The sequence below is a fragment of the Bos javanicus genome, chromosome 18, assembly GCF_032452875.1.
Source record: "Bos javanicus breed banteng chromosome 18, ARS-OSU_banteng_1.0, whole genome shotgun sequence".
Taxonomy (NCBI): domain Eukaryota; kingdom Metazoa; phylum Chordata; class Mammalia; order Artiodactyla; family Bovidae; genus Bos; species Bos javanicus.
In genome coordinates, this window is record NC_083885.1 from 24306055 (window position 1) to 24332361 (window position 26307).

The following is a 26307-nucleotide window of genomic DNA, read 5'->3' on the forward strand; positions in this document are numbered from 1 at the left end:
GCCTGCGCAGCCGCAGAAAGAGCTTGCGGCCTGGGGTCCGAGTCAAGTTCGCATCAGTTTCCCGCCTGGCCTGATGTAGCCAGACCCGGTCCGGTCCGGTCCCCGCGCCTCTCAACGCCTCGGTGAGGCCGGGTCCGCAGTGCCGGTCTCGGGCCACTAGCTGTCTTCTCTTGAACCGCCGCCAACATGCTGCAGCCCGTGTTCACCCTGAAACTACGCCACAAAATCAGCCCCCGCATGGTGGCCGTAGGGCGCTACGACGGGACTCACCCGTGCCTGGCGGCCGCTACCCAAGCGGGCAAGGTAACCGCTCCCACCCATTCCCACCCGCAGCCCGGGCCCCTGGAGTCCCCACGACTTCCGCGGGCCGAGTCCTGACAATCCCGCCGCTCATTCTCAGACCCCGCCCCCAGCCAGGGTTGCCAGGCAACGGATAGGTAGTCTAGCCAGCTCTCCTTTCTGCACAGAAATCCTGAATAACAAAGCGGAACGGCCCTTCCGAGCAGTTAACTTGTCTTCAGGCTCTTAGACTCGGATGATGTTGGAGTCTCTTTACAGATAGGGAGCATAGGGGAAGAGAAGTTCCCTGCAGGGAAGGCCTTGATCAGCGTTAGTAGTAATGGAGGACGCCAGATTTAAGCCCAGAGCCTCAGTCCTTCTCTGGGAACGTCCTACCATCTCAGACTGCCTCTCAGAGCCAAACAACTCTACGGCAGGGGAAAAAAAAAATTATAGATACCTCTAACTTAAATGATTCAAATTGCTCTTTTGATCTTTATCCACGTACATTCATGTCTCTTCCTGTAATTTATTCACTAAGTACCTATTAGGGGCTTACTGTGTACCCGGTGCTGTGCAAAGTGTGGGCGTCTCGGAGATGATGTGGTCATTCAATATCTCACCAGACTGACTGAACACCTTCTTTGTACTACATCTTGGGGATTCAGAGATAAAGCTGGAGTCCGTATTCTCAGAAAGCTTCTGGTCCAGGACGACAGACAGGGCAGATCAGGGCGCTATGTGCTGATGGAGGAATGCCCCCAAAACATGGAATACAGTGACGCCGAGCTTAATGACTGAACAGTTACAAAACCTTATTACGTTAATTATCTCAGCGTCCTTGCTAAATTGCCAACTGCTGTAGCATAGCACAGGTGTGGTAGATCCTGGCTCTGGTACCTGCTGATTTCATGACCTTGGGCAAGGTGCTTAATAGTATCTACCACATAGAGTTGTTAAGAGGATTAAGTTACTATGTGTCATGCTCTTGGCATATAGGCAGTGGTCACTAATTGTTAGCTGTTATTTTCTTTTTATTACTCCCACTTTACTGATTAGAAATAATGGTTTAGAGAGGTTCAAAGCAATGTTTGAGGTTGCTCAACTGGAAAGCGTAGAAATGAGATTAGAGTGCCTGTTCTCTGACCCAGCATGGATTTAACAAGTTGACATTTATATAATGATTTATAGTTTTCAAGACACTTCCACCTCCAATATATGTTTTCTCATTTGCTCCGCCTTGCTGCTGCTGCTAAGTCGCTTCAGTTGTGTCTGACTCTGTGCGACCCCATAGACTGCAGCCCACCAGGCTCTCCCATCCCTGGGATTCTCCAGGCAAGAACACTGGAGTGGGTTGCCATTTCCTTCTCCAATGCATGAAAGTGAAAAGTGAAAGTGAAGTCTCTCAGTCATGTCCAGCCCTCAGCGACCCCATGGACTGCAGCCTTCCAGGCTCCTCCATCCATGGGATTTTCCAGGCAAGAGTACTGGAGTGGGGTGCCATTGCTCCGCCTTGGGATACATCAATTAAAAAGTAGTGATTCTTTTCAATTAAGTTGTGTAATGGAGGAAAGCACTTAGCACAGAGCCTGGCACGTAATAATGTTAGCTGTAATAATGTGAGGAGGCACTGGCACTAGGGATAAAGAACCTGCTGCCCAGTGCAGGAGACACAGGAGACATGGGTTTGATTCCTGGGTCAGGAAGAGCCACTGGAGAGGAAGTAGGAACCCACTCCAGTATTCTTGCCTGGGAAATCCCATGGACAGAGGAGCCTGGCCGGCTATGGTGCATGGGGCTGCGAAGTGTTGGACACGACTGAGCAATTAACACTTCTGTCTACTCCCTTGGAGGTTACATTTGAGAGAAGGAGCCAGACAGTTAACAGATACACACAGTCTGCAGAGGGGTAGTGGCTGTTTTAGACAGGGTGATCAAGTAGGCTTCTGATAGGATAACTGTGGATCAGAGGTTTGAAGGAAATGAAACAAGCCCCTGCAGATAGGTAGAGTTAAGTATATCAGCAAGTACACACGGGCTTTGAGGTAGAGGGTATACTTGGTGTGTTCCAGAAACACAGGACGGCTTCTGGGACTGGAATGGATTGAGGGAGGCGGTGAGGTGGCCAGTAATAGCTGGATCATTTAGGGCCTCATAGGCCACAGCAGAGACCTTGGTTTTTGATAAAGTGGGTGACTGGGATTTGGTTTGTTTTAGATGAAGGATTACTGGGTGGTACTGCAACAGAGATGCAGGGAGTGGAAGCAGGTTTCTCTGGAAACCCTTTCATTAGAATGTGACCTAGAGAGGGAGCCAGGGACACCTTATTCTAGGTCTGTTTCTGAAGACAGGGGAAAAAGGGACAGATGGAAGTTCCTATGTTCTCTCTAATCAGATACTTTATATTCAGAACTTCAAAAACAGATCTGAGAAGTTCTGACCTGATCTTTAAACTTAAAAAAAAAATTGGCACCATTTTATGATCCAAACAACACACAAAAATATAATTTCCTTTAAAAACAAAAATGTCTCCAGTAAGGCTGAAGCCCTCCTTGACTGTGGGGGCCCGTGTTTTCAGAAACAGGATTTTGTAATTTTCTGTGGGACTCTGTTGTGAAGGTGGGGCTGACTTATTGGGATCTGGTCTCTGCATCTGAGCAAGGATATTTTGAAAAGGGGTTTCTCGCAGGATGAACATTAGTTCATCTGGGGCCATGTTTCCTCTCACCAGGGAATACATACTGCAGCAGCACCCCCTCAGCTAGAACAAACGTGTGAACTACAGCCAGTTCTTTGGCTTGAAAGCACTGTGTGTGTGTGTGTGTGTGTGCGCGCGCGCGCGCGCATGCGTGCGTGCCTGTGTGCTCAGTCGTGTCTGACTTTTAGTGACACCATAGACTGTAGCCCATCAGGTTTGTCTGTCCATGGAATTTTCTAGGCAAGAATACTGGAGTGGGTTGGCATTTTCTCCTCCAGGGGATCTTCCCGACCTAGGGATTGAACTCTAGTCTCTAGGGTCTCTTGTATTGGCAGGCATATTCTTTACCCCTGAGCCACCAGGGAAGCCCTGAATAAAGGCACTGGGAGTGACTGAGCCTATGGGCCAGATGAGTCTCCTGGGCACTGATTTCTGTGTGTGGAAAACAGCAGGAGGGGCCTAGGGAGGAACCAGACGCCTGGGACTCTGGCTGCTGCTGCTGCTAAGTCGCATCAATCGTGTCCGACTCTGTGTGACCCCATAGACGGCAGCCCACCAGGCTCCCCCGTCCCTGGGATTCTCCAGGCAAGAACACTGGAGTGGGTTGCCATTTCCTTCTCCAGTGCATGGAAGTGAAAAGTGAGAGTGAAGTCGCTCAGTCGTGTCTGACTCTCAGCGACCCCATGGACTGCAGCCTACCAGGCTTCTCCATCCATGGGATTTTCCAGGCAAGAGTACTGGAGTGGGGTGCCATCACCTTCTCCAGGACTCTGGCAATAAACCTCAAACTCCTTTCATCCCTATAACAATGAACGTGAAGTCCACAGGTTATTTTTCTTGCTGTTCTTTCGCAGCCTAATTACTAGAAGACTCTGTAAGAATTCTTCTGTTCAGAACTATTATAAAAGGAAGGAAGATATGGCTGGAGATGACTGGAGCCTGACACCGGGCTTGTGTCTCACTCCTGTCGCTTATTGGTGGTGAGACCTTGAGAAAGGAAAGGCCGTAACCCCTCTGACCTCTTCTGTATATCCGGAGGACCAAATGCAGTAACGTTTATAAAAGCATGTTGTAAAGTATTACACAAATGAGAATGTGAACACGATATTCAGTAGCTATACACCTTTTCTGTAGGTTTCTCATCAATCTTTTTTTTTTAATTTATTTTTAATCAGAGGATAATTGCTTTCCAAGGTTGTGTTTGTTTCTGCCATACGACAACGTGAATCAGCCATATGCATACATATATCCCTTCCCTCTTGAACCTCCCGTCCGCTCTCCACCTCACCCATCCCACCCCTCTAGGTTGTCACAGAGCCCCGCGTTCAGCTTGCTGTGTTACACAGCGACTTCCCCACGGCTGTCTGTTTTACATATGGTAATGTCCATGTTTCTGTGCTACTCTCTCAATTCATCCCACCACCTCCTTCCCCCACTGTGTTCTCTATGTCTGCGTCTCTATTCCTGCCCTGCAAATAGGTCCATCAGTTCCATTTTTCTAGTTTCCATACGTATGCGTTAATATATGATATATGTTTTTCTCTTTCTGACTTATTTCACCCTGTATGACAGACTGTAGGTTCATCTACCTCAGTTCAACTGACTTAAAATTCGTTCCTTTTTTTACGGCTGAGTAGTATTCCATTAGGAAATGGCAACCCACTCCAGTGTTCTTGCCTGGAGAATCCCAGGGACGGGGGAGCCTGGTGGGCTGCTGTCTCTGGGGTCGCACAGAGTCGGACGCGACTTAGCAGCAGCAGTATTCCATTGTATATATGCACCACAACTTCTTTATCCAGTCATCTGTCAGTGGACATCTAAGTCTAATAAGTCTTGTAAAAATTATCTTTTGTTGAACAGGTTACCTTGTTTAGATAATAATTTAAAATTAATCCTGCTTGGGTGTAAAACTGAGTCCCCTAAAACTGAGTTCCTCTACTGAGTTTATGATTAACTTCTCTATCCAGAACTCTTATTTCCTTTCTTGTTCCACACCCTCAGGCTTGAGGAGTATCAGAGGAAAGGGGAGACTGTAACCAAGCTGGGCCCTGGTGGCCTTCCTGGGACAGCCCCCTCCCAACCAGCCTTGTCCTCTACTTCTTGTTTCTTGAAAAGCTTTAGTCTCCCAGGCCTCCCTTGAGTCTCAGAAGGCTGGCTCAAGTGTTAATGTTTAGGAATGTGAAGGTGTAGAAACAAGCTTTTGAGCTGGGAAACTGGCAACAGTTTGGATGATAGAATTACCAAACTCCCAGTTCCCTGAAATCTGTGAAGGTCTGACATACATTCCTAAGTTTTTACAGGAGGCAGATCCCTACCAGTTGAAAACTGCTGATCATAAGCATATAGACCCCAGACTGGGTTGAAACCAGAAGACAGGTGAGGCTTAAAACCTCCCCTTGATGCCAACCAGTCCAAGAGTTGTGTGCAAGCTGCTCACATGCCCTGCGGCCCCCTCCTGACCACACTGCCTTTAAAATTTTTCTCTCCTATCTGGCAACTTGAAGATGGTCTTAGGATGTTAGTTCACCTTCTTCCCAGGTTGCTGGCCTCTTGAATAAAGCAAAATTTCCTTTCCCACCAACACTTGTCTCTTGGGTATTAGCCTTTTGAGTGGCAAGCAACCAAACTGGCCTTGCTGGGTTACAGATTTACACCAAAGGGTTGAAATACTCATTTAAAATTAGAAAATTTTCTCAGAGCAGCTAAGCCCATGAACCACAACTGTTGAGCCTGTGCTCTCGAGCCTGGGGGCCACAACTTCGGAAGCCCATGAACCATAGTGCCTGTGCTCCGAACAAGAGAAGCCACCACAAGGAGAAGCCTGCGCTCTGCTGCTAGAGAGCAGCCCCTGTTCACTGCAACTGGAGAAAAAGCCTGCTCACAGCAACAAAGACTCAGCACAGCCAAAAATAAATCAGTAAAATGAAATTAGCAAATTTCAGAACTAGATGGGGGCTTAAGGGATCTCATCCTCTTTTTTTTTTTTTTTTAATATTGTCACTTATAATGCTTTTTCCAGAAAATGAAAATTTCCCTAATGAAATTTCTGTACTTTATATCTGTGGCCTAATGTCTAAGATCCGCCCCCACCCCAAACCCAGTTACCCCCTTTTAAGAATGCTTCTAGTTTAAACCTTTTACATACGAAGCCCAGGGAAATTTAAAGATTTGTAGGGACACTCAGATGATTATATTTGTGATAGTTGAAACTGCTAGATTAATTAATTTTGAGTTAATTCTACTTGTATAGACTACGAAAGCCTTCAAGAAGCTTGCTTTGTGTGACTCTTAGGATTATAAGACAGATTTACTACCGATCAGTTTTAAGGGTTAGGAAGTGAATTTGTTAGGTACTGGGATGAAAGATAATGAAGTGTTTATTACTCAGTTTTCTCTGATCTTTGTGTGTGTGTGCAATCTCATTGTAACTAATAGCAACTTCCTATAGGTTGACCAGGAAAGGGCTGGTTTGTAAGAGTACTTGAACGTCCTGCCGGTTGGTTGTATGTAGGCTGCCCTGGGAAATGACAACTAGATTTTGGCCATTATTTTGGTCTTTACAAGGCTGAGAGCCATTGGATTTCCACAGTTTGAAGTGATTGAAAGCCAACCATGCACAGAACTGTGTATGGGTGTTTTTAAGGTTGGTGGATGATTAAATCCTTTCTTGTTAACGTTGGTAATCTGTTAACAACCTGAGCCTTTTAATAAAAATATATGTTAATTTTGCATTTTTTTTTAATGTTAAGGGGATGTAATTAACTCTCTTTCTTTTAGGTTTTTATTCACAACCCTCATTCACGGAGCCAGCATCTCGGTGCACCCAGGGTCCTCCAGAGCCCCCTGGAGTCTGATGTTTCACTTCTTAACATTAACCAGACAGTCAGCTGCCTGACTGCAGGAGTACTGAACCCTGAACTTGGCTATGATGCTCTTTTAGTGGGAACACAGACCAATCTGTTGGCTTATGATGTCTACAATAATTCAGATTTATTCTACAGAGAGGCAAGTATACCCCTTTATAACCATAAAACTCCCACTTCCCATTAATATCCACTGTTTTTTTTTTTTTTTTAACGCTTGAAAGAGATCAGACTTTTATTTGGGTTTATTATGTGGCTTTTGTAGTGTGGTTTAAAAAAAATGCACACTTATTTATTTGGTCATGGTTGGTAATCATTTGGTGACACTCCAGATTATCTTTTAGGAGGTATTATCTGTTGATAGCTTCCCTGGTGGCTCAGTGGTAAGGAACCCATCTGCCAATGCAGGAGGTGCGGGTTCGATCCCTGGGTCGGGAAGATCCCCTGGAGAAGGACATGGCAACCCACCCCAGTATTCTTGCCTGGGAAATCCCATGGACAGAGGATCCTGGCAGGTTATAGTCCATGGGGTTGTAAAAGAGTTGGAAACGACTTAGCGACTGAAAAACAACAGCGTTACCTGTTGATACTTTCATCTGTCAAGATTTGTCATTAAAAATTCAGCCAGTAGCCAGAAAGCCAGCAAACAGGTCTCCTGGTGGCTTTGCATTGAAGTTTAGTATAGTAGTTTCCAGGAGAAGCACTTACCATAGCCTGCCATCTACAGGCTGCTGCAACTTTAATACTCAGATAATCCGTATTTATTATATAAAAATAGAAGCAAAGTAAAAATAATCACCTATAATTTCTTCATTTGGAAATAACACTTAACTCTTGATTGATTTATCCTGACTTTTTACTTAGTATTTGTGAGTGAATTCTTTGTTTACTAAGTGGGATTATGATATATACATGTAATCTTTTACTTTTTTTCTATAACAGATTGATTAAGATATAATTCACATACCATACAGTTCACCTATTTAAAGCATACAGTCCAGCAGTTTTTAGTTTATTCAGAGAATTGTGTAACCTTCACCACAATCAGTTTTAGAACATTTTCATCAAATTGTGCTTATGTACTTTATTCAAGAAGTCTGAGACATGTGCTAGTTCAGAATGGTGGGTTTATAGGTACTTGTAGTTTTTGTACTTACAATTAAGAATGAGCAATAGTAGGAGAACTAATTAATCAGTATTACTAGATTTCCATCTAAAGTGGTTAAAATAGATTACAAAAGGTTGGGTGTTTTAAAGGCCTAAGTCTGATTCTCTGAGAATTTGGCCTGTAGAACTCGCTGGTCCAAGAGAGCTGGGGTTTCAGAGTAGGTTATCATGGCAGGTTAGTGCGAGACCGAGGGCCTGAGTTTATCCTGAGTCAGTGCTCATCCTTGCATAAGCCACGTTAGCCACACACACTGTCCTCGATGGACAGCTCTGGCCCGCCTCTCAGGAGACCAGGTGGCCTCTCAGAAATGATGACAGAAGCCTGTGAGTTTCCAGATAAAAAGGATGTATGTCACCTCCATGTGCCTGTGCAGCATTGTGTTTGAGGGTTTGTCTTTTTTGTTTTTCTTCTTAGGTAGCAGATGGGGCCAATGCAATTGTGCTGGGGACGTTGGGAGACATTACCTCTCCTCTTGCAATTATTGGTGGAAATTGTGCTCTGCAGGGTTTCAATCATGAAGGAAATGATCTCTTTTGGACGGTATGAAGAACGAAATACTCTCTTTAGTACTCTTAAACATTTTTACTTTTTTAATGTTCTTTAGGTCTTGTTTGCTTGTTTGTTTGTTTAACCATTGACAGTAATGAATAATGGAAACAAAATAAAACAGTATTTATAATTTTATACGTTAAAAAAAGGATATGAGTAATGTGAATTTTGAATTCGTGGTTTATTTTGTCCTGTCTTTCATGTAGCTCCTGTTTGGATTAAGTGAAAAGAAATGGCACAGTAATGACTTGGGTTGTATTTTCAGGTGACTGGAGATAACGTTCACTCCTTGGCCTTGTGTGACTTTGATGGTGATGGGAAGAAAGAGGTATGTGGGGGAGGAGACCCTTCTCTGTGTGTACATCTCAGCTGAGTACATACATTTCCCCAGGACAGTGACCTTAGCATTGAGAGAAGTGTTAGCTTCTCATGATTGATTTTGCTGTTCTGTTGCCTGAATGATGAAGTAATTGGCTTCATTTGTCTTTCTCCTGTCTTTTGAACAATAATTCCCTTGGGTTTGTCAAATACAGAGATCAAGACCATATTTCAAAGACCCCTGATCGGGGAGAGGGCGGAATAGTTGTTGGGAGCACAGTCACATTCACAGTCTTAATACTTGATTCCAGTGTTTTAAAATCATATTAGTACCTACTTCCCAGTTTTGGCCAACTTTTTCAGGAATCTGGACATTTTAGAGATTGGCTTTTAGCTTTTTAAATTACTCTAATGCGTTCTCTAGAAATTAACTTCTTGAAGAACCAGTGAAGTACTGTGTTGGACATTGACTTACCCTCTGATTGTCTGCAGATACTGGGCTCTGGCTTTTGAAGCAGGGCTTCCACCTGCAGGCACACAGATGCTGAGCCAGGGAGCATTTTCAGGAGCCTGGTGAAAAAACTTGTTCTGGTGGGAGGTGCCCACGTGGCAGGGTCTGTAGTCACCACTGTTTCTTCACTGACCAACTCGTGACCTTCTCATTGGAAGGAACCTTTCTGAGCATCCATCACCGAGAAGTTGGAATTCCTGGGTGGCTCTAGCAGCATGCAAAGTATCATGCAGTTTTTTTGTTTTATTTATGGGAATTTTGCTGTTTTCACTTACTGAACTAAATATGCCTGATTTTTTTGTTTCCCTTTCAGCTTCTTGTTGGATCTGAGGATTTTGATATCCGAGTTTTCAAAGAAGATGAGATTGTGGCAGAAATGTCAGAAACAGAGGTAAGCACCACCTCAGAATTATGATGACCTTGACAGATTAGCATAGTTAAATGTAGCGTAAAACGAGAGTGCTGAGTGTGGGGATTAAATAGAGCAGTATGTTACAGAGAAAGAAGCCTTTAAATATCCTTTATCGAGATACATTTTGACTCAGTGCTCTCTAATGATCCAGAGGGATGGGGAGGTGGGAGGGAGGCTCTAGAGGGAGGGCATATATGTATATATACAGCTCAGTCACATTGTTGTACAGCAGAGACTAATACAACATTATAAAGCAATTGTACTCCAATGAAAAAAATTAAAAAGATATGTTTTGAAAACACTGATTAGACAAAAATTATGGAGCACAAAAAGGTATTTCTTTTAGTGAGCTATTACATAATAATAACAATAATGGCAACCATTTATTGTGTACCTGATGTATGCTGGACACTGTGCTAAGTTATTTACATGAGCTACTCATTTAATCCAACAGCAGCCCAATTATGAAGGAATTAGTAGTTCTCGTTTTACAGATGAGGGAACATGTTACATTTCTTTGTTAAGTTACTCTCAAAAGGTCATGGCTAGTAAGTGGCATGGTCAAGTCCTCCTCCTGCTTCTCATCATGTGTATTAAATGGGATTGAATATTGAATGAACTGTATATGTGAGGGTTTTAGAGTTTTTCTCTTTATTCAAATTAAGTATTTCTTAGGCACATTTCTGTTGGTAGACTTAAAAACTAGATGTCAGAGAACTTGACTAGCTTCTTTGTGATTAGAATTACTCATGTAATTCAAACTGAAATGTTTCTGAAAGAGTTATCTTTTTTTAAAACAGTGTCTAAAGATTGTCCTTATCCCTTATAGTTTGGTATTCTTAGGATATTTATTTGCTGCTGGTTTTCCAGGATTGGGCAAGATGGAAACCAAAAAGATAATTAGGATATTCTAAATTAAGGAAGGAGATGGAAATAAAGGAGCACTGGCTTGTGAACCCTGTAAATGGACAGAAAAGAAAAACAACAGAAGGAAGTCTTAGAGATCCAAATGGTGGTATTGAGCAGAATTGAATCAGCTGGTGTTTGGGAGGCTGTATCAGAAAAGATTGAGGGCAGCAGCCTGAGAGCTCACCTCGGGATGAGAACTCATCCTTGGTTTTCATTGCTTACAAAAGCTGTTTAGGAACATCAGGCTTCTGTTCCCCTGCCTGCAAAAGGGAGACCAAAAAGCAAAACATGCATATTGATATATAAAGTGCTATCAGTGATTTTGAAGGGTTTACCTTTACTATGGACTTCCCTCGTGGCTCACATGGTAAAGCGTCTGCCTATAATGTAGGAGACCCGGATTTGATCCCTGGGTCGGAAAGATCCACTGGAGAAGGAAATGGCAACCCACTCCAGTACTTTTGCCTAGAAAATCCCATGGACAGAGGAGTGTCGTAGGCTACAGTCCATGAGGTTGCAAAGAGTCGGACATGACTGAGCGACTTCACTTCTTCACTTTTACTATAGATTTTTACTTAATCTGACTCTACTTCTTATGTACTCACATTTTTTATGGTTGTAAGCTGATAGTTGTGGTAGAGGAAGATGAAGGGGAGAAGTGAGTGCCCGAAGCAGTGCATAGCTGAAGATGTGTGTCCATCTGGGGGTTTTGTGTACCTGTATGTGTCTCATGTCTGCTTTTTAGAGAGACGGTCCTTAGCTTTCATTAGATTGTTGAAGGGGATTGCCAGCTTGAGAATTGCCTGTAGGTGCTGGGTTCTGCATTACCGTTTCCCTTTCATTTAAATTCATAGTAAATCTTTTCTCATTTGGGGAATCACTGAGGTTTTGTTGGATTTCTGTTGATCGTCAATACTAGATGCAAGGGGAGTACATTCTGTGAAACACTTTTTTCCTAAATCCTAGAAAAAGACAGGAGAACATGAAATAACGGCGAGAAATTTGACGTGCCTGTTGATCCTCTGGTCCACAAAAGAAGAAACTAGTGACCTTATAAAGGACTAAGGGACCTAGGGAAACTGGGGCTAAATTTAGGAAAATGTGGACTTTATAAGACTGTTCATTTCAGGGCCGTTTTTTTGTCCTCTTGGTTTAGTTTTGCTCTGAGTTCACATGTGTTTTTGCACACCAGCAAAATTTTGAACAGTACTGCCAAAAGAATGCCTTGAGCTAAATAATTCTGGAGTCCCACATGGCACTTTGTATTCAGAGTTAAGTGAAGTGGGTGGCTTTATAGAAAAGCTGTAGGTGTAGAAGAAATTACGTAACTATTCTCTACTTTATACAGTTTATTTCTTATTTTCTCTTACATTAGTCAGAATTAGAAAGTAGACCAGCAGGGTCATAGATATCTTTAAACTTTGGTTTTAACTTTTAAGGATAATTTTGTTCAGTATCTAAAACTGGAGATTTTGTAAATTTTAATTGTAAATTCTCTTAAGTGTGTTAAATCCTCTTAACAGTCCTGTTAATACTCCAGTATAACATATGCACTCTGTATATTGTTAGATATGTACAAATCCATGGTATTCTGGGGTTTTGCTTTTTAAAGGATTATGTTTTCTTCTAGCAAACAGTAAATTATACCTTGGAAAAGTATACTCTTAAAAGATATTTAATTGTGGATTTTATAAGTCCTTTTAAAATTTAGACTGTAAGATATTGTAAGTTAAGGAAATTGAAATAATCATGAAAATATTTTGAGCTAGTGTGTATCAATTTAACATCAATTTTACATATTCCAGATCTTGTGTACGTAGTCTATTTCCTCTTTAATTCCTCGATTTTATTATTAAAAAAAATAATTTGTTGAAATTTGCTACATATGCTTGATCTAAAAAAGTAAACTTTGTGAGTTTAATTCTCATGATCCAAATCTGAAATAGAGGACATGGATCATAGAGAAGAACACATTCCCCACTAATGGACTGGAAGTGTATTTAAACCTAATTTTAACACACTTGTAGCAAGGTATGCAGTTTTATAAAGTCACTTTGCACTAAATTGAGCCTTAATGAACTTTATCTTTTTCACTATTTTTTGCAGATCATCACCTCTCTTTGCCCCATGTATGGCAGTCGATTTGGTTATGCCCTTTCCAATGGCACCGTTGGAGTTTATGACAAAACAGCCCGATACTGGAGAATTAAAGTTCGTATGATACATTCTCTGATATTCAGGGATTTTATACTTATTGAGAGACTTCTATACTAATTATTGAAATTCCTTTTCAGTCCAAAAATCAAGCCATGAGTATTCATGCTTTTGACCTTAACTCTGATGGAGTGTGTGAACTGATAACTGGTTGGTCCAATGGGAAGGTAAGTTTAAATAGTAGTGTTCAAGTATAATTTAAAGTAATAACTATCTGAGATATATTGGCTGTATGACTCCGAACAATAACACGAGAATATGCACTTGAGTTCCTTGGCTGTGCTTTCAAATTTAACTTCATAATCTTCCTAGATTTTTTTCTTCCTGCTCTGGTAATCAACACTGCAGAGTGAGTGAGTGTCCTTTCGGTTTATAAGCCCTATTTGAGGGAAGATCTCCAGGGAAGGTCTAGAGGGAAGATCTCCAGGGAAGGTCTAAATCCCTTTCTTGAAGGGATGGGAATCAATTTAATCAAGTTGATCATAGGCATAGGCAAGTAAAAAAAAAGGATTTTTAGTAAGCTAGTAGTGAACCGTGGAGAAGGAAATGGCAACCCACTCCAGTACTCTTGCCTGGAGAATTCCAGGGGCGGCGGAGCCTGGTGGGCTGCTGTCTATGGGGTCGCACAGAGTTGGACACGACTGAAGCAACTTAGCAGCAGCAGCAGCAGCAGTGAGTATGTAGCTCTTTTCTAGTAAATCTTCAAGTTTGACTAAAATCTTAGAATTAGTGGGAAGAGTTATGTTATCATTGTTTTCCAAGCTATAACTTCAAACTAGGAATTTTTTTTTTTTTTTGCTTCTTTCCTTTTTTAACTTCAGATCAGAACTTTGTACAGTCTCTTGGCAAGTCAGGCTTGCCTTGTTAGAAACTGCCGAAGGAGCTGCCAGATCTCCATGGATACCGTTTGCCCTAGCTCTTTTGTCTGTCAGTGCTGATTGCCTGAAGGAGATCAGCTAGTTCTAGCTTTTCTTCTTTGATTTTTCTTCACTTTTGGCCAGTGTCTTGTAATCTTCCTTTGGTGTTGTGTGAAGAGCAGATTCTAAAAAACCGTTATGTTGATTCCTACTTCTCCACTTGGTTTTGTTTTTGGTATAGGTGTTAAAAATTACAAAGGAAGACTGTGTAGTTGCTTATTAAGAAACTTCATAAAAGGGGACCCTATTTTGGGGGAATATAAATTATTATGATTGATCCAAGAATTAGAAAACTACTTGACTTAAGTTATCAAAAGTAACCTTTAGATCTGACTCTAAACCTTGAAGTCTGTCTAGTTAAATGCTTTCAAAATTTTAAGAAATTTCTATTACATAATCATAATTTGTATGTTCTAAGCCATACAAAAGATAAGCAAACTATACAGTTCATGATATAAGTGGAACAGTTGGTATCTGCACTCAACAGAAACAACATTAAAAGGAATATAGATCCACCAGGTGAACGTAGGTGCAAAATTACTTAATTTAAATACAACTAGCCAACTAACTTTTTCTTTAGTAGGTCACTTGTTGAGTTGGAGGGTCATCTTTTCCATGGCAAAACTTTCATGTTGGATAAAGCAAAAGAATAGAAAATCCACAGAAATACAGATTTGTAGCCCTGTTTCTTAGTTAGCAAGTTAACCCTCTTATTTGCTAAATACTGCGGAAACACAGTGCTCAAGGTCATGGAGAAGTTAGAATGAAGCAAGTTCGGTTCAGTCTGAGTTCAAGGCTTCTGTTAATGTGTAAAGAACTCTGGTCAGTACAGGCCATTCATTGCTTTACTAGCTTTAGCATCCATAATTTTCAGGCTGGCCTGATGTTGTTATTAAGAGCATGGTATTCTCCAGCCAAGGGGTAGGAGCTGGTAGTAACTATGACCTAAATTAGTGTGTTTTTCACTGCAAAATTTTGCCCAGAACGCTGTTTATGAAAAGACAAAAATAGTGGTCACTGAGATGCTTGCTGTGTTATATTTTCTGCAGCTAGCCTTTTATCATGGAGAAGGCAATGGCAACCCACTCCAGCACTCTTGCCTGGAAAATCCCATGGACGGAGGAGCCTGGTAGGCTGCAGTCTATGGGGTTGCACAGAGTCGGACACGACTGAAGCAACTTAGCAGCAGCAGCAGCAGCAGCAGCCTTTTATCAATAATGCATGTGTTCTTGCTTAGAACAAAAGCTCATTTTAGGTGGTTATCCTTCCCTGTTGTTTTGCGATGCATCATTTCTGAAGGGTCAGTGATTTATTTATCTGCCTCCTTTGGGAACAGGAGATGTGGATGATTGTAGGGCTCTCTGCAGTATCTCAGTACTTCACGTGGCAAAGGGACCTTAAACAGGGCTATTCCAGAAGCGTGGATGGGGGGAGACTGGGCTTGCTTGGCATTTTTCAAACTTTAGATATAACTGGGGACTTCCCTGGTGGAACAGTGAGTAAAACTCCACACTCCCAATGCAGGGGACCCAGGTTTGATCCCTGGTCAGGGAACTAGATCCCATGCTGCAGATAAGAGTTTGATGCCACAGCTAAGACACAGCGCAGCCAAATAAATAAAAATTTTAGGTGTAATGTATTTTATATATTTATATATAATAAAGATGAAATTTGTGTATAGAGCTAATATGTCTTGTATACCTCTATGTGCCAGTCCCTGTTCAACCTGCTTAACACATGTTAACCATTTTCGACCTTGTTACAACCCTGACATGTAGATACAGTTACTTTCCTCATGTTCTTATTGTTGATCTCCAGATGAGGAAGCCAAGTCCAGAATGGTTAAAGAGGTTTGCCCAAGATCCCACAGGTATTGAGTGGCAAAGCTGGAATTCGAACCTGGGAAGTTTGCACTTTCACAGTTGTGTTATATATTTTCTAAAAGTACTGTCTCCCAGCCAACCCCCTTCTCCAAATGAAATACTAGACCAGTATGTAAAATAGCTTTTAAGAAAAAACAGAGCTGAGTGAGGTCCCTTGGTCCCCTGGTTATAGGTATGTATTGAGAAGCCGCAGGGGGGTGCCCCTTGGAGTACTCATTAAAAATAATTTTTTTTTTTTTAATTTGGCTGCCTCGGGTCTTAGTTGCAGCTTGAGGAATCCTTCGCTGCCGTGTGCAGGCTCTCTAGTTGTGGCGAGAGGGCTTGGTTACCCCGTGTCATGTAAAATCTTAGTCCCCCCACCAGGGATCAAACTCTCATCCCCTGCTTTGGAAGGTGGATTCCTAACCACTAGACCACCAGGGAAGTCCCCTCCTTGGAGCCCTCTTAAAAACTTCTAGACTAAAGCTGATTGAACTTGAAAATTTTGTGTCATTTTTAAGAACCTGTAGCAGAAGCTATTTTCAAGTTCTTGTTCTATTTTTAGGTCGATGCTCGAAGTGACCGGACTGGGGAGGTCATCTTTAAGGACAACTTTTCATCTGCGATTGCTGGTGTGGTGGAGGGAGATTACCGGATGGAGGGCTGTCAACAGTTAATCTGCTGCTCGGTGGATGGAGAAAGTAAATCGGGACAGGAGAGATCTTTGAGAAGTCAGATTTCTCAGTCTGATTGGGTCAGAATCCCGGGAGATTCACCATAAAGTGTTTGTGTATCAAACCCTTTCGTCCTAATAAATTCACCTGAGTTGGGGAAATGAGAACTTAGGTTTTAAGACTAGGTCATTGATGACTTAAAAGTAAGACCTGGCTGTGCCTGGGCCCTCCCTCAGTCCTATGGTGTTTTTTTTTTTTTTCCCTCCTGTCAGTCCGAGGCTACCTGCCAGGCACGGCTGAGATGAGAGGCAACCTCATGGACGTCAGCGTAGAGCAGGACTTGATCCGAGAGCTGAGTCAGAAAAAACAGAACCTGTTGCTGGAGCTCCGCAACTATGAGGAAAACGCCAAGGTTGGACCTGATGGGATGGGCACGCGGGAGGCTGAGAGTGACCAGGAGCATGGGCAGTTGGGAAAGGAGGGTCTCTGCATCTGGCGGGGCGTGGGCTCCCCCTTCCCGCTGGTGGGTGGGCAGATGGCCCGGCCTTTCTGCCAGTGTCAGAATGAAGAGGGCACGTATCCTTTAACCCAGCAATCCCTCTGCTGGGGAGCTCAGCCAGAGAGAGATTTGCACGACTGTTCAAACGCACTGCAGCACTGTTTGTAGCAGGGAACAGGTGGGAGCGATGGTGACTTTCGGCCAGTCATAGGGAGGGTGCTGCTAAGTCACTTCAGTCGTGTCCGACTCTGTGCGACCCCATAGACGGCAGCCCACTAGGTGCTGGGGAATATTAAGCAGCTCAAAAGAATGAAGTATATACATGTGGACTAATGTGGAAGGATGTCTGATATTATTGAGTGAAGGGAAGCAAGAATAGTGTGTTTAGAGTATCTTTTTCAAGCACAAATAACATAAACATGGACACCTGCAGAGACTCTGGGTCTGCTGTTGTGTGTGTGTGTGTGTGTACGTGTGTACATGTACTTATCCGACTAGCTGGAGGGTGAGCTGGGGAGTAGGATTTTAATTTGTCCCATCATGTATAACTGTTTGAATTTGCTACACTAAGTGAGTTTCTTTAGTCATTTAAAACAGAACAATACAGAACAATGTAAAAGGTGGGTGGCTTCCCTGGTGGCTCAGTGGTAAGGACTCCACCTGCCTATGCAGGAGACATGGGTTTGATCCCTCATCGGGAAGATCTTAGTGCCTCGGGGCACTTAAGCCCAAGCCCGTGCGCCACAACTACTGAGTCAGTGCTGTAGAGCCCGGGAGCTGCAAGTACTGAACCCGAGCGCCCTAGAGCCCGCGCCCTGCAACGAGAAGCCACTGCAGTGAGAAGCCCACACGCCACAACTAGAGAAAGCCCACACAGCAACGAAGACCCAGCATAGCCAGTAAATAATTTTTTTAGAATGTAAAAGGTGTGCTGGGGGGCAGTGGTCCCTAACCACAGAAAGGGATGAGGGTCTTTTCCTTTGGGAAAAAGCCAGGTTAGAGCGAGAGCACTAATGAGGTGACTTCTCTGACGTTTAAAGACTCAGATGAATATAAGATACAGGGGATGTGTCTTCTGAAGCCAAATAGCTGTACTTAAAATTGACATGAGTTCGCTGTTCCAGGGACTAAGTTGGAAGTGGGGGGGCTGCGTGTTTTGCAGGCTGAGCTGAGCAGTCCACTGAACGAGGCTGATGGGCATCGGGGCGTGATCCCGGCCAACACCAAGCTCCACACCGCCCTCTCCGTCAGCCTGGGGAGCGAGGCGCAGGCCGCCCATGCCGAGCTGTGCATTTCCACCTCTAATGGTAAGGTGTTACTGACACACGGCTGGTGCTCGTTGGCACCCATGTCGTCTGGGAGCGGCTCTTGGACTGCTGCCTTCTCTCTTCCCTGCAGACACCATCATCCGAGCAGTGTTGATATTTGCGGAGGGCGTTTTTGCGGGTGAAAGCCACGTGGTGCACCCCAGTGTCCACCACCTCTCCAGCTCCGTCCGCATCCCCATCACACCTCCCAAGGACATCCCCGTGGACCTGCACTTGAAAACCTTCGTGGGCTACAGGAGCAGGTGACCCTTTGCACATCGCAGGTCATGTCCCGGCAACACTGAGAGGACAGTAGAATGTATAGATTTCCCCTCTTGCCATGGATTCTCTGGGGCCAGAGAAGCCACTTAATGGCTCTTTCTACCCAGGCAAGGTTTCCCATGACTTCTTATTTCTCTAATTTGAAATCTCCAAAAAATAAATGTAAGTTTGAAATGATTATTTCTGGCTTTAGTCAGATGATTTCATATTCACAGCAGTTCCAAAAGTATACTTAATGGATAATTTTGGCCACCAAGACTACAGGGGTTTAGATTCTGCTACATGACAGCGGTATGTAACCTCAGCCAGTGAAGAAAAACACTAGATTTGTGGAAGATAGAAACCTTTTCACATTCCTTTTTGGGTGTTGTAAACCCTGGGTGCGTGCATATGTATACACAGACTCACGCCTCTAAATCCCAAAACCCATTACTGTGGGACTTGAACCCTCAATTTTTTCTTTTTCTTTTTTTTTGAGGCAGAGGTGGGGGGAAGAGAGTAGACAGTTTCTTTAGTGAAACCCTTAAGTAACAGCTTGATGACTCAGTAGTGACCTTATGTTTATCTGGGGGGCCTTTCCCTTTGAAATAACAGTCAACACAAACAGTTCTCTTCTATTCCGTTGGTTGGCCATAGCACCCAGTTTCACGTGTTTGAGCTGACAAGACAGCTACCCCGATTCTCCATGTATGCACTCACCAGCCCGGACCCTGCCAGTGAGCCCCTCAGTTACGTCAACTTTATCATCGCAGAACGGGCCCAGAGGGTGAGTGTGTCTGGCTTTTCTCTTTGCAACCCTTTTGCACTTTAGAATCTTTGACATTATTTCACAGAAAAGGGGAAATTACATGAGTGTGTTATTTGGTAGCAGTAAATATGACATGAAGGAGTTAGGTTGGAGTTGAATAGTTTACAACAAGTACCAAAAATGTTGCTAAAATAACTTCTCCCATTTTGAAAAAATTATTCAAAAATATTTATCTTGGCTAATCAATTCAGAAATATTTATTTTGAATCATTAATTCAAAGTTACTTATCTAAGCAATCCTTAGTCACAGGTGAATTCCTCTCAGTTTGTAACTCCTATTTTTTTGGTTAGTCCCCGGAGAAGGCAATGGCACCCCACTCCAGTACTCTTGCCTGGAAAATCCCATGGACAGAGGAGCCTGGTGGGCTGCAGTCCATGGGGTCGCTAAGAGTTGGACACGACTGAGCGACTTCACTTTCACTTTTCACTTTCATGCGTTGGAGAAGGAAATGGCAACCCACTCCAGTGTTCTTGCCTGGAGAATCCCAGGGATGGAGGAGCCTGGTGGGCTGCTGTCTACGGGGTTGCACAGAGTCAGACACGACTAAAGCGACTTAGCAGCAGCAGCAGCAGCAGTGGGATTGTCTAGATCTAGTGTTTTAAGAGGAGCCTGCATCAGAATGGAAAGAGAGTGGCCCTTGGAAATGGGAGTATTGTGGGGGTTCAAATGCTACCTTAACTAAGTAAATTCTTAGGGGTCTTGCGCAATTCCCCTCATTGAGGATAGTATTACCTCACAGGGGTCCCCTGAGGATTACATAATTGGTATAATAGCACTTTGTAAAGTTTGCTAAGTCACTTCAGTCGTGTCCGACTCCGTGCGACCCCATAGACGGCAGCCCACCAGGCTCCCCCGTCCCTGGGATTCTCCAGGAAAGAACACTGGAGTGGGTTGCCATTTCCTTCTCCAATGAGTGAAAGTGAAGTCGCTCAGTTGTGTCCGACCCTCAGCGACCCTATGGACTGCAGCCTTCCAGGTTCCTCCGTCCATGGGATTTTCCAGGCAGGAGTACTAAGGACTAATAATACCTGTGGATTTTAACCTTGACTGGACTTTAGAATTCTCAGTGAGGCTTTTTAATCATGGAAATTCTCAGGCCCCTTAGTGGTCTGTGAAACTTGAAACTCTACAGGTGGCCCCTTCCAAAATGCCTCACAAGTGGATCTTATGTAGAACCTGTGTTATAAACCACTGTAAAGTATTATTATTATTTATATTGATTTATTCTTTACTTATAGTGTTGATGTTATCTCTGTGTGCGTGCAAAGTTCATTTAAATGTTTTAAAGGATGGAGTGGAATGATGTTAAGCAGGCTATAGCCACAGAAGAGCTCTCATTTAAACAGAATTAGCATCTTACTTGAATCGTGTTTACATTGCATATAAGGTTATGTCTAAGTAGGGGACTTCTCTGGCGATCCAGTGGTTAAGACTCTCTGCTTCACTACAGGGGCTCGGGTTCAATCTGTGGTTGAGGAACTAAGATCCTCAATGCCACACAGTGCAGCCAAAAAGTAAAACTAAATAAATAAATTAAAAAATTTAAAAATACATGTCTGAGTATAAAATGCATGCTATGGGACCAGATATAATTGTGCATGTTATTTATTACATGTTATACAAGAAAAAGGAGTGTGAGTAGTGTTTTCTTGGTGGGGAAAGAATTGTAATTATTGTTGTTTTTTTAAACCAAGTAGTAAAACTAGAAAGAAGGGTAACTCTTAATGACCATACTTAAAAAATGGAAATTCATTTCACACTCTTCATCTTTAAGGTTGTTATGTGGCTCAACCAGAACTTTCTGTTACCAGAGGATACTAACATTCAGAACGCTCCATTTCAAGTGTGTTTCACATCCCTACGGAACGGTGGCCAGCTGTATATAAAGATAAAACTTAGTGGAGAGGTAATTTTTACTGTCATGGACACAGATTTCTCACGTAAATGTTTATAACACTCAGTGTTAAGCGAGGCGAGTGACACCAATCTCAAGGTCGTAAAACCACGTGTCTCAACCTAGACTGTTGGTGTTATCACCTCTGACAGGCGTATAATGTAGATGAGCGGGTTTTCTACCTCTCTCCCCCACTTCCCTTCACTTGTTTGTCACCTAGTTTGGGGTGGTTTAGGAATACAGAGGAGAACAAAAGGTTTTCATTGTTTGAATGATTTTGTTGTTCCATTTATAAGGCAAAAGGATTGATTCTTTTTTTTTGGCCTGTTGCTAGAAATAACGTTATTTTCTTGAGGGTTGGACTTTATTTTTATTTATCATTGCATATACATTTATGTTCCAATAAATGTGTTGAACATGGGGAAGTTCAGGTACTGTTCCAGCTGCCTGAGGGTGCTAACTTGTCTTTTTTCCCGTGGATAGATCACTGTAAATACTGATGATATCGATTTGGCTGGTGATATCATCCAGTCGATGGCATCGTTTTTCGCTATTGAAGACCTTCAGGTCGAAGCCGATTTCCCTGTCTACTTTGAAGAATTACGAAAGGTGCTAGTTAAGGTGAGGGCACCTGGTGGATGAATTTGTGAGAACACAGTGTTCTAATAATGTTTGCAATATTTCTGTTAAATTAATGAAACTACAAATGTACACATATTACATGATAGTCATATCTTAAAGAACTTTGGAAAATTCTTAAACTAAAAATTGAGCTAGTATTCGAGAATTCATGAGTTAAAGGATTTCTTTTATAAAAGTGAGTGGTTAGCTTGAGCACCTGCTTTCTGTGTTGGTTTGGAAGGATACTTGAAAAATATATATGTTAACATTTTCCTTTGCCAGCCTTTCATCTTATCTGTTGTATATACTTTGCACTCTGTCTTAGTGCTTTCCCAGGTGGCTCAGTGGTAAAGAATCTGCCTGTCAATACAGGAGACACGAATTTGATTCCTGGGTCAGAGAGATCCCCTGGAGAAGGAAATGGCAACCCACTCCAGTATTCTTGCCTGAAAAACCTCATGGACAGAAGAGCCTGGCAGGCTGCAGGCCATGGGGTCGCAGAGAGTCAGATGTGACTTATCGACCAAGCAACAACAGAGAACCCAAAACCAAAAGTAAGGCTTGTGATGGGTCCCCACTAATAACATCCCCATCCCAGACCTCTAAAATGTTAGTGTACGTGTGGCTTGGGCTCACAATGCTAAGATGTGGAAGAGCTTGACACAGAATGTAATTTTGAGTATTTCACTGAAGAGGAGGTGAAACAACAGAGGATAGTTAAGATAGAACAAGTGAATGGCAGAAAAAACAGGGCCTCGGTACAAAGAAGACAGTTCCTTCTCGATTTATTTAGTTTTCAGGAAGTTGGTGAGGCCTTTTAAATTCCTGGTGTTCATGGTTTCCAGGTGGATGAATACCACTCAGTGCATCAAAAGCTCAGTGCTGACATGGCTGATAACTCTAACCTGATCCGTAGTTTGCTGGTCCGAGCTGAAGATGCCCGTCTGATGAGGGACATGTGAGTATGTAACCATGGCCAGGACAGGTGCTTTTTCTTGCCACCTGTATCTCTAGGGCTCCCCATTTTATTCTCTCTCTGGCTTTTTTTTTTACGGCAAAGAGATGTTGCTGGCCTTAGGCATTTGACTGTGCTTCCCTGGTGGCAGTTAGGCTTCCCTGGTGGCTCAGACGGTAAAGAATCTGCCTGCAGTGCGAGAGACCCAGATTCAATTCCTGGGTCGGGAAGGTCCCCTGGAGAAGGGAATGGCTACCCCCTCCAATATTCTTGCCTAGATAATTCCTGGATATCTTCCTGCCAGAGGAACCTGGCAGGCTGCAGTTACGGGGTCGCAGAGTCAGACATGACTGAGCAACAACAACAAAAAAAACTAGAGGGAAGTGACCAACCCCTAAAATTCCTTTTTTCTTGATTTATATTTCATTTAGAAACTGTCAGATATACACGGTTTTTATTTTTTAAAGCCAAGTTGGTTGACATGTAATTTATAATATACACGTAGAAAATGTGCCCTTTTAGGTTTACACTTCAGTAAATTTGGGGAAATTTGTACAATTATGTTGCTACTACCGAAATCAAGTACTTCTCCTAACCTCCAGTCCGTGGCAGCCAATGATCGAGTTTCTCTTCCTATAGTTTTATCTTTCCCAAACTGTCACATAAATGGAATCAGACAATGTAAATGGAATCCATATAAGTGGAATCAACCTTTTGAGTCTGGCTTCTTTCAGGTTCCATAATGCCATTAAGGTTCATTCACGTTGTAAGTTACCAGTAGTTCATTCCATTTTATTGCTGAATATTCTATTGTATTGATATCCATACTTGGTAAATATCCCACCGATTAATTGAGATTTCGGTTGTTTCCAGACTTTGGTGATTGAGAATAAAGCTGCTATAAATATTTGCATACAGGTTTTTTGCAGACACGTTTCCATTCTTTTGGGTGAAATGTGTCATAATGTGATTGCTGGGTTGTATAGTAAGTGTATATTTAGCTTGATAAGAAACTGTCAGTATTAGTCTGAAGCTTGGAATATAGCCTGTCACCTTGCTGACTTTTCCCCACCCCTTGTATCATGGGCATGATAATTCTTGGTTCCTAAATTCAAACCATGGATTAATAACCAAGGAAGGCCACTTGTCTTCCATTTATTTAGAAGAAACAGAATAGTTCATAGAATATTCTCAGTGTTTTCAAAGCAGACTTTAGCAGTTACCCTGTTTTAATGACAGTACAGCTAAAAATCTGGTTTGATCTTTTATTAAATGTGTCTGCTACTGCTGCTGCTAAGTCACTTCAGTCATGTCCGACTCTGTGCGACCCCATAGACGGCAGCCCACCAGGCTCCCCTGTCCCTGGGATTCTCCAGGCAAGAACACTGGAGTGGGTTGCCATTTCCTTCTCCAAAGCATGAAAGTGAAAAGTGAAAGTGAAGTCGCTCAGTCGTGTCTGACTCTTAGCGACCCCATGGACTGCAGCCCACCAGGCTCCTCTGTCCATGGGATTTTCCAGGCAAGAGTACTGTCTAAGAAGTTTGCAAATCTTTTCATTTAAGCCTGCCATACTGAGGTGCAGTGATATTAACCTTCTATTGATGTACACAGGAAAACGATGAAGAATCGCTATATGGAACTCTATGACCTTAATAAAGACTTGCTCAATGGATATAAAATTCGCTGTAACAATCACACAGAACTGTTGGGAAGCCTCAAAGCGGTAAATCAAGCCATTCAAAGAGCAGGTCATCTGCGTGGTAAGTCTGTTTTTGTAGCACTGCATTTTGTCTTCATTTCGGGGTGAGAACCATTAAAGATGGTGTAGCTTCAGGAATTCCTATCAGGGCTTGTATCTATAAAGACACCTTTCACATTCGAGTTGGTACCACTCACTTGAGTTTAGCCAGCTTACGGCTTTAGTTGTTTGCCAACTTCAGACGGTAAAAACTATAAGATCCTTTTTTTTTTTTTTGAAGATTTGTTTATTTTTGGCTACGTAGGGTCTTCATTGCTGTGCTTGGGCCTTCTTCAGTTGTGGCTAGCAGAAACCAGCACTGGTCCTAGGCGCTAGGACTTCAGTAGTTGGAGCGCACGGGCTCTAGAGCACAGGCTCACTCAGTAGTTGTGGTACACAGGCTTAGTTGTCCGAAGGCATGTAGGATCTTCCCGAACTTGCTGCATCCTCAGAAGAAAAACTGAGTGACATATTCCCAAGAGGAAAGCCTTAAGTACTCCTATTGGAATCTGCTGTTTGGGTCAGTGCTTTGACTTCCTTTTAGAAATAATCTTTGCTAAGTGGATATAAGCTTTGATCCTTTTCTGTAAAACTGACTCTTAAGTTTCTAGGTATAAAATGGTCTCTAGGCTTGGTTTGTGATTGAAGTTCCATATGAGAATATCTTTTTTAGGGAATGGTAAGTTAAATTTGTACTATCTAGGACTTCCCTGGTGGTCCAGTGGTTGAGCGTCTGCCTGCCGGTGTGGGGTACATGGGTTCTGTCCCTGGTCAGGGAAGATTCCACCGGCCGTGGAACAGCTAAGCCCGTCTACCACAACTAATGAGCCCAAGCACCCTAGAGCCTGTGCTCTGCAGCATCAGAAGCCACTGCAATGAGAAACCCATGCACTGCAACTGGAGAGCAGCCCCACTCCTCACAACTCGAAAAACCAGAGTGCAGCAACAAAGACCCAGTGTAGCCAAAAATAAACAATTAAAAAAAATTTTTTTTAAATTTGTATTATCTCTAACTCTTCTCTACCCTAGTTTTGTTTTTAAAGATGGCTTCTGATTTATAATTTCGCTTTAATCATCTTTTGGCTCATGTGGATATGGTGTTTCTTCTCTGACAGTTGGAAAACCAAAGAACCAGGTGATCACCGCTTGTCGGGACGCGATTCGAAGCAACAACATCAACATGCTGTTCCGAGTCATGCGGGTGGGGACAGCTTCTTCTTAGGAGGGGAGAGACAGGAAACCAGGTTCCTACAAGAGGTTTCTGTAAACTTCGAGGCTGATTTGCTTTGGATCACATCCTGGTGAACCCAGGGTGCTGAGAGCAAAATCAACCTTGGTGAGTTGTACCAATGAAAAGACAAAGCATTGCCTCTTAGAAGTGTATTCACTTTCTATTTTTTTAAAATCAGTTGTACTGTTGCTGAGTAATACTGGTTTGTATGGAGGGAAATGAACACTTTTGAAACATTAGGGCTTCAAAGTCCAGTTTTTCTGTATGTATGTATGTCAGTGTATAGATACATCTTTTCTTGAAATCGTAATTAAAAATTATCATCTGCTTTTCCATTAAAACGTAAAGGGGTTGCACTTTGTGTTGACTGTAAAATTCACCACATCAGGACTGCATAAAACCATGTGTATTGCGTGGAGAAAAACAAAAATTGGATACTCATTTTGTGCACCTTTTTTGTAAAACCTCCCATCAACTTATTGAGTACATTTATTTTTCAGTTATTTTGCTTGGCTGCACAGGGTCTTAGTTGTGGTACACGGGGTCTTCACTGTGGCGCATGGACTCTCTAGCGGTTGTGCCTGGGCTCAGTAGTTG

At 42.8% G+C, this 26307-nt stretch overlaps 1 protein-coding gene across 1 annotated transcript; it reads left to right on the forward strand.

Annotated features, from left to right (window-relative positions):
- Nucleotides 1-26066, forward strand: BBS2 (Bardet-Biedl syndrome 2). Its single transcript, XM_061387254.1, has 17 exons — nt 1-303; nt 6755-6986; nt 8427-8548; nt 8823-8885; nt 9700-9777; nt 12814-12918; nt 13002-13088; nt 16266-16401; nt 16647-16786; nt 18036-18180; nt 18272-18443; nt 19099-19228; nt 21046-21177; nt 21649-21786; nt 22632-22744; nt 24353-24501; nt 25595-26066. Exons 1-17 carry the CDS (start codon nt 187-189, stop codon nt 25699-25701), a joined length of 2166 nt encoding a protein of 721 aa, XP_061243238.1. The 5' UTR covers nt 1-186; the 3' UTR covers nt 25702-26066.
- Nucleotides 26067-26307: the final 241 nt, after the last annotated feature.